This window comes from Galeopterus variegatus, unplaced genomic scaffold (assembly GCF_000696425.1).
Source record: "Galeopterus variegatus unplaced genomic scaffold, G_variegatus-3.0.2 Scaffold2098, whole genome shotgun sequence".
Lineage (NCBI taxonomy): Eukaryota > Metazoa > Chordata > Mammalia > Dermoptera > Cynocephalidae > Galeopterus > Galeopterus variegatus.
Window position 1 is genome coordinate 295,359 of NW_007728209.1, and position 8,778 is coordinate 304,136.

The following is an 8,778-nucleotide window of genomic DNA, read 5'->3' on the forward strand; positions in this document are numbered from 1 at the left end:
AAAAATTAGCAAAACAATTTTAAAACTTACTACATGAAGCTACAGTAATCAACACTGTGTGGTACTGGCATAAGGATAAATATAAAGAATTCAGAGTCCAGATACAAACCCTTTATTTATGATAATTGATTTCTGACAAGAGTGACAAGACAATCCAATGAAGAAAGAATAGTCTTTTCAATAAATGGCGCTGGGACTAAATAGTCACATGCAAAAGAATGAAGTTGGACCCATATCTCACACCATATACAAAATTAACTCAAAATAAATCATAGACCTAAATGTAAGGCCTGAAACTTAAATTCTTAGATTCTACTAGGTTAGGCAATGGTTTCTTAGATATGACCACAAAAGCAAATATGACAAAAAAAAAAACATATAAATTGGACTGTACCATTAATATAAAAACTTTTGAGCCACAAACAATACCACCAAGAAAGTGAAAAGACAACCCACATGATGGAGTTTGCATATGTTTTCCCCTCCAAAACTCATATGGAAATTTTTTTTTTTATTTAAGGATGACCGGCAAGGGCATCTTAACCTTTGACTTGGTGTTCTCAGCACCATGCTCTCCCAAGTGAGCTAACCGGCCATCCCTATATAGGGATCTGAACCCGTTGCCTTGGTGTTATCAGCACCGCACTCTCCCGAGTGAGCCACAGGGCGGCCCAGAGGGGGTAAAATTTAAACTGGACTTTGAAAAATGAGAAGCCAAGATAAGCACAAAGAACAGCACAAACAAAGATGCAGAAGTGAGAAAACAAAATGTATATTTGGGATAAATTAATCCAATGATATCTCTTAAACAGAGAGCTTGAGAAATGAAAGGTAAAATGGAAAGACAGGTTAACAGGAGTCATAAATGTCGGACTAAGGGATTTCATCTAAGGAGACAGTAGGAGGTGATGGTTAAGAGAACTGACTTGTTGCTTAAACTTTTGAGCCTGTTTCCCATCGGTAAAATAGGAATTCTTTCTCTCATGTGTCAAATATTTATAAGTATTTATGGATGAGGCATCAAGCTGAACAACCAGGGCTACTGCAATGTTCCCTACCTTCATGGAGCCTGCAATCTATTCCCTTCCTTAAGGTGTAGCTAAAAGGATTAAGGGAGGGCTGGTCGGTTAGCTCAGTTGTGTAGAGTATGGTACTGATAATGCCAAGGTCTGTGGCTTTTGGTTATTTTTGGTGGTGGCTGGCCAGTATGGCGTAGGTCTAAGGGTTTGATCCCTACACTGGCCAGCCACCAAAAAATTAAAATATTTAAAAATTTTTAAAAATTTTTAAAATTTTTAATAAAAGTTTTAAAGGAGATAATGCAAGTACAGTGTTTGCTAACAGTAAGTATTCAAATCTCAATATCCTTAGGCCGGCCCGTGGCTCACTTGGTAGAGTGCGGTGCTGATAACACCAAGGCCACGGGTTCGGATCCTATATAGGGATGGCCAGTTTGCTCACTGGCTGAGCGTGGTGCTGACAACACCAAGTCAAGGGTTGAGATCCCCTTACCAGTCATCTTTAAAAAAAAAAAAAAAAAAAAAAAATCTCAATATCCTTGAGATCTACAAACATGCAATTCAAATTCTAAACAAACAGTAAAGATTATTTGTATTAAAACAGTTGTGAACAGGGCATAACAAGGGAAGCCATAAAAGATTTCTGAACAGAGGAGTAACATAAAACAATTTTATTAAGTTCTCTGTGCAAACCCATGTTTCGGGATTATTAAGCAAGAAGTGGTTTTTAAGAGGGTCTGGGAGCCGGGGAGACTAGATCAAACAATATTAAAATACAAAGTGAGACCACAAAGTAAGAATAATTTTCTTCCTTGGCTCATAGAAGCAGAAGAGGCATGATCATAAAAGGTTACATCTCAAAGTGCAGCAGCAAGTCAATTAGTCAACTGTATAATACTGCCACCATAAAAACACATATATGTTTGTTTCTCATCAACATAAAAATGAGCAACTCACTTTGAAAGCAAAGAATGTCAGATTTTGATTAATTTAATAAATCCACAAATTAGGCACTCTACTTATTAATAGAAAGGAATGGCTATTAAAGGCAATAACTTCTGATCAGCACAAAAGGTTTACGGGAAGAAGGGAAGATATCCAGAACAACACTTCCCACTGGAATGATGTGAATGCTAGAGATCTGGTTTAATGAAAGCTTCAGAGAAGTTTGGTAAAACAAACAGCAGACTGTGCTGATCCTAAAAAGAAACAAGACAAAATCTGCCTGTTTTCTGGGCCAGCCCGGTGGCGCACTGCTACAGTGCGCCGCTTGGGAGCACGGCGGCGCTCCCGCCGAGGGTTCGGATCCCACATACAGACCGGTTCCCGCTCACTGGCTGAGCGAGGTGCGGGAGCAACACCGAGGGTTGCGATCCCGTGCCGGTCCTGGTCCAGTACGGGCGCAACACTGAGGGTTGCGATCCGTTGCCGGACACGAAAAAAGACAAAACAAAAAAAAAATCTGCCTGTTTTCTTTTACTTTATTCTTTTTAGAAAAATATACAATGCTTCACACACTTGCATAAAATTCACATGGTCCTTTGGGGACTTCACTTTCCCAGTCTCAGGAAGTGTAAGCAATAAATTTCGTTTTGTTATAAATCACCCAGTTCCAGGTATTTTGCTATAAGCAACAGAAACGGACTAATACAGACACATTGTAGTTAACTACAGAAAATCAAGACCAAAAAAATTTTAAAAGACAGGAGGAGACTAGCAAGAAATTGGTTAATGGATACAAAGAATGATTACATATTGTAATGATGAATAAGCTAACTATCCTGATTTGACCATCACATATTGTATACAAAAACTGATACTCAACTCTGCACCCCATAAATATGTATAATCAATCAAGTTTCAAAAGAAATTTTAATTAAATTTTTTTAAAAAGGGAAAATCCTAAAAAAAAATAGCAGTGGGAAGTGGTAATGGTGGAGGTTGTGGGATACAATGCAACAGAATTACTGTAAAGGAGCTCTGACCCCTTGAATTAATGAAGTCCAGTATTTATATAAATCTCTATATTCTGCTTTATGCCAAAAAGAACTCAAGGCAGCTTACCAAGATTCATATAAAAAAATCCAATAAAATAAACTAAAACTGAAAAAAGCAAAGCAAAGAGAAATAGAAGAGGACAAAAACCTGGACAAAGAACTGAGATTCATCACCAAAATGCATGCTGTAAGTTCCAATTTACTTGCTAGAGGGGACCACAAATTTGGTTTTAAGGATTTTAGCATCCATACAAAGAGGGAAAGAGTCAATTACAAGATTTTCAATAAAAACAACTGAAAATGATCTGGGAAAAGTATTCGTAAAGAAGATATTAATTAGTAATGATAGTATACAACATCTGCAACATTCTCATGTAATATAAAGTGACACATTTTACAGGACCAAAGTTTAACTCCGCAAAAATACCTCTATGCAGAAAACCAAGGAACACCAATGTGATGCATTCCAGGAGCGTGGTTCAATCTAGGATCAAGACTTTAGGGGAATGGATGGCGTGCATATATTTTAGAAAATCTTTAGTAAATAAGTGTCTCAGTCAAGCTTCTGAAAGCAGTGACTTTAAGAGTCTTTTCCTGACAAGTACCTTAGTGTAGCTCTTCAGTGTGGGCAGATAGGTACACAGCCATACACTGAATTATCAACTAAGCCAGGAGAGGAATACAGGCTCTTGTGGAAACTGTGCAGTCAGACACCACACCATCTCAACTCACAGGAGCGAGGTCGAGGACATCCTACAAAGGAGATGATGCAGTTCTCCATTCTAGAAGTGGCTTTAATTGAAAAGAAATAAGATTTAACTGAGAGTCACAGAAAAATCAAAAGTACTTGGTACAATTTATTAGGTTGGCAGAAAGGAGTTAAAGCTGACATCAGAGTTCTGAATGAGGAAAAACAGAAGTAGCAGAACAAAAAATTCTGCAAATTTTGAAGGAAATAGAACAATTCTATTTTAGACAAAATGTCTGGAGTTTGAGTATCTGAGTGTTAATGTCTAGAAGGAAATGTAGGTCTAAAGCTCAGGGAAGAGGTTAGGGATAGCAACAAATTTAGAAATCTGTACACAGAGAATTGAAGTCACTGAGTAGTTCTAATCCTCAAACTACCAAAATCCCTTTTCCTCAAACCATGGCCCAATGCAAACAAAAGAACTAGATGCCACAACAAGATATACCGTCTGAAAGAAGTACACAGCTGCAATACAAAAAACAGGTATTTCAAAATGATCCAATGTACAGAAAGAACATCTGGTACAACTACATAGAGTCTGAGTGAGAAAGATAAATATACGGATCTGTATCCCATCACTAGAATTAGACTGTATAGCTTACATAAAGAAAATGATTCAATTTGTTTACAAAGTAAATGGTATCTACTCTGCATTTTGTATTTAAGAACACAAGGGTATATTCTGTTTACAGGACCAAAATGTCTTAAGACTTATTAAGTTGGATACATGGGAATTTATTAGGCATGTTTGAAATTTTCCATAAAAGTATTTTTTTTTTTTTAATTTTTAAAAAATTCTCTAAGGGGCCGGCCCGGTGGCGCACTGCTACAGTGCACCGCTTGGGAGCATGGTGGCGCTCCGCCGAGGGTTCGGATCCCACATACAGACCGGTTCCCGCTCACTGGCTGAGCGAGGTGCGGGCGCAGCACCAAGGTTTGCGATCCTGTTGCCGGTCCCGGTCCGGTACGGGCGCAACACTGAGGGTTGCGATCCGTTGCCGGACACGAAAAAAGACAAAAAGGAAAAAAAAAAAAATTCTCTAAGGATTTGTAAGATTTATCAGAGTAAAGACATATCTTTGTGTCTCTGAGCAGCTAAAACCAACCTTCGTGTGACAGAAAAGGCAGAAAGGGCATGGTAGTTTCTTCCACAAAAGAAAAACATGAGTAAGGATATCCCAAAGGCTTTACTACTTTTATAAAGAAGAGGGAAGAGCATAAGAGATACAGTCCTCAGATACACAAATATGAGTTAAATATAGGAACTATGGTAGTTTAAAAATAAACTGATGAGAAAAGTAAAAATATAAACTTACTCTTTTCAATGAGCTGGTCCTGAACTCCTGCCAATGCACTTACTGCCTGAAAAAAAAACCCACCAGTTACTAGAAAAGTGACCACAGACCTCAGCAGAGCACTCCCAGACACGGGAAGAGAGAGAGAAAACTAATATTCCTCAACAATGGGTCACAGAAAGATCCCTCCCCCTCCCCCTCACAACACTTACAGCTGCTGATGTAACTGAGGATTTACTGAAGAGCCGCTCAGCTTCCTTAAACTTCCGATTCCTTCGATCATTTTTGCTATTAGAATTTCTAAAACACACAGAAGAAACTCATTATAAGCCTCAAGCTATGTCTGTGCCTCAAGCTGGGGACTTTATGCTGAATGCCTATATAAACAGTAATGTTTTCTAATGTATGGTATGTGTCCCCCATGATACATGAGATTGCTTTAGTTGGTTCACAAACATCTTCATTTTAATATGTATTTATTTTAATGCTTATTATTAAAAATGACTAGCATAGACTAGTGATCTAAAGTATCTCTGTTAAATAAACTTAATTTTCAAATTTAAAGAAACAACCAGGGATTCTTAGAGAAATGGCTGATACCAGGTCTTGGACACCTTTTGGGCCAGAAAGCAACAAAGTGCTCCAAGACTAATAGGGTCATGTCAAAAGGACAAAGGAGGGCCAGCCCGGTGGCGCACTGGAGAGTGCGCCACTTGGGAGTGTGGCGGCGCTCCCACCGAGGGTTCGGATCCCATGTGGTGACCGGGCGCAACACTGAGGGTTGCAATCCCGTTGCCGGTCCCCAGTACGGGCGCGACACCGAGGGTTGCGATCCCGTTACCGGCCAGTAAAAAAGACAAAAAGGAAAAAAAAAAAAAAAGGACAGAGGAATCAGCTTGAGGAGGCTCCCTCTGATCATGTTTGGGACAAACAAAACATAAAAAAGATGACAGGTGTGTTTGCTTTGTGAAGAGTCAACAAACTGTATACTTAAGATCTGTGTACATCTCTGCATATAAAAGGTTCCTTCAAAAAGTTCACAGAAAGAGTCATATTACCTTTTAATTCTGTTTTGCCATGAACTTCTTGAAGTACCCTTGTATTTCAAAAGTTTTTCTAAAAAAAAGCCTCTACACTTAACAAAAAAGCAATAAATAATACTAGATCCCAAAACACTGATTTTTTTTAAAAATCCATAACTCCGTCTGGCCAGTTAGCTCACTTGGTTGGAGCATGGTGCCAGTAACACCAAGGTTGAAAGTTCAGATCCTTGTACTGGCCAGCTACAAAAAAAAAAAAAAAAAAAAAAAAAAAAATCCATAACTCCATAATGATAATAAAGAGAAAGAGGGAGAATGAAAGGGAGAGAACATAAAAAAGGAAGATTCTTCTTTCAAAATGCCAGTAATAAATATAAAGGGAATTATAAAATTAGAGAATTGCCATTTTGCAACTTCCAGTATAACAATGGGTACTAAAACTACTGAATAAAAATATGGAGGCAGCAGTATATTCACAATGTTTAAAAGTATTACCTTCAAAATTACTTGTTAATCACAAGAAAAAATAAACTTTTATTTATTTATTTTTTTTTTTTAAAGATGACCTGGGGCCGGCCCAGTGGCGCACTCGGTAGAGTGCGGCGCTTGGGAGTGCGGCGGCGCTCCCGCTGAGGGTTCGGATCCCATATAGAGACCAGTCCGCTCACTGGTTAAGCGCGGTGCGGGCGCGACACTGAGGGTTGCGATCCTGTTGCCAGTCGCGGTACGGGCGCGACACCAAGGGTTGTGATCCCGTTACCGGTCACGAAAAAAGACAAAAAGGAAAAAAAAAAAAAAGATGACCAGTAAGGGGATCTTAACCCTTGACTTGGTGTTGTCAGCACCACACTCACCCAGTGAGCAAACCAGTCACCCCTATATGGGATCCGAACCCGTGGCCTTGGTGTTATCAGAACCACACTCTCCCGAGTGAGCCACAGGCCGTCCCGAAAAAATAAACTTTTACAGCAGAGAAATAATTTGATCAAACTTAGCAGCACCTATAACAGCACAATCTGACATTATATGCCTCTCAATAAAATAGAGTTAGATAGTAAGAGATACACAAATCACTTACGTAACATTTTTGCCAAAAATGTTCAAAAGATCTATCATGAGATTACAGTAAGAAAAATCTAGAATTGGAACATTCTACAAGACAACTTCACGAACACCACCACAGCCACCACCAAAAAGGGTGACAGATTCTCCTAAATCTTAAGACTAATGAGACAAAACAGCCAAATACAATGCATGAAGGTTGACTGGATCCTAGATCAAAACAAAGTAGTAAAGCAATTTTGGGACAATCGAGGAAATCTCAATAAAGACTGTGTATTAGATGATACTATTAATGTAGTGTTAATTTTCTAGTTATATTTGTGGTTAGGCAGGAGAAATGTTCTTATTCTCAGAAGGTAATGGATGACATATTTAGGGGCAAAGTGTCATGATATCTTCATCTAACTTTCAAGCAGTTTAGCAAAAAACAAAAAAAAGCATACAGGGAAAGGGGGATGTAACTAATAAAGGAGCAGTAGCCTGAGGGAGATCTTTGTGGTGATGGAATAGTTCTGTTTCTACACATGTGACAAAATGACATAGAACTATATATACACATTGTACCAGTGTCAATTTTCTGGTTCTGATATGTACTATAGTTACATAAAACACAACCATTGGGGAAAACTGGGTTATGGGTACATGGTACCTCTCTATTTTTGCAACTTCCTATGAATCTATAATTATTTCAAAATAAAAAAACTTTAAGTGTAAATATAGGGGTATGTGTGTGTGTTTATATATTATATAGAGAGAAAGAGAGACAGAGAAAAAACAAATATGGCAACACGTCAACGCTTGGTGAAGATAGGTAAAGGGTATCAAGTGTTCATGTACTATTCTTTCAATTTTTCTATAGATTTGAAAAATTTCCAAAAGTTCAGAATTTTTTTTTTTTTTTTTTTTTTAAAAAGATGACCGGTAAGGGGATCTTAACCCTTGACTTGGTGTTGTCAGCACCATGCTCACCCAGTGAGCTAACCGGCCATCCCTATGTGGGATCCGAACCCTTGGCCTTGGTGTTATCAGCACCACACTCTCCCGAGTGAGCCACAGGGCCGGCCCCAAAAGTTCAGAAATTTTTAAAGAATAATATCACTAAGTAAATAGTGGTACAGTTGGCACCCAAGTATGGCAAAAATTGTGAGGGTGTAATTCACGACTGATTAAAATGTGGAAAACACTAATAGAATGCTGTTGTGTAAAGTACTGCCATATGCTGTTTTTCATTTAAGCTTCACACAATCCTGTGCCATAGGCCCGACTTTCCCTATTTTACAGATGTGGGTTTTGTCCAAGATTACCCAGTGAAGCAGTGACTGAGCCAGAGTCCAAGTTCAAGCCCAGACCTCTTTCCATACCACCACTTTACTGCTGCTTCCTTGCAAAGTGGCTATCAAGAACATACAGTAGGGCCGGCCCTGTGGTGCACTCGGGAGAGAGCGGCGCTGGGAGCGCAGAGTCGCTCATGCCGCGGGTTCAAACCCTATATAGGAACGGCCAGTGCACTCATTGGCTTAGCGCGGTGCGGCTCACACCACACCAAGGGTTGCGATCCCCTTAGCGGTCACGAAAAAAAAAAGACAAAAAAAAAAAAAAAAAAAAAAAAAAAAAAAA

At 38.9% G+C, this 8,778-nt stretch overlaps 1 protein-coding gene across 1 annotated transcript in view; it reads right to left on the reverse strand.

The window, feature by feature from the left end:
* The window catches only part of MEAF6 (MYST/Esa1-associated factor 6), a 17,078-nt gene extending 9,863 nt beyond the window's left edge, over positions 1–7,215 (reverse strand). Inside the window, exons 1-3 of the mRNA XM_008580445.1 lie at positions 7,178–7,215; positions 5,272–5,359; positions 5,081–5,126 (exon numbers count right to left, since the gene is read on the reverse strand). Coding sequence (XP_008578667.1) covers positions 5,081–5,126; positions 5,272–5,359; positions 7,178–7,215 — 172 coding nt within the window. The remainder of the gene's footprint in view (positions 1–5,080; positions 5,127–5,271; positions 5,360–7,177) is intronic.
* Between the last annotated feature and the right edge of the window lie 1,563 nt (positions 7,216–8,778).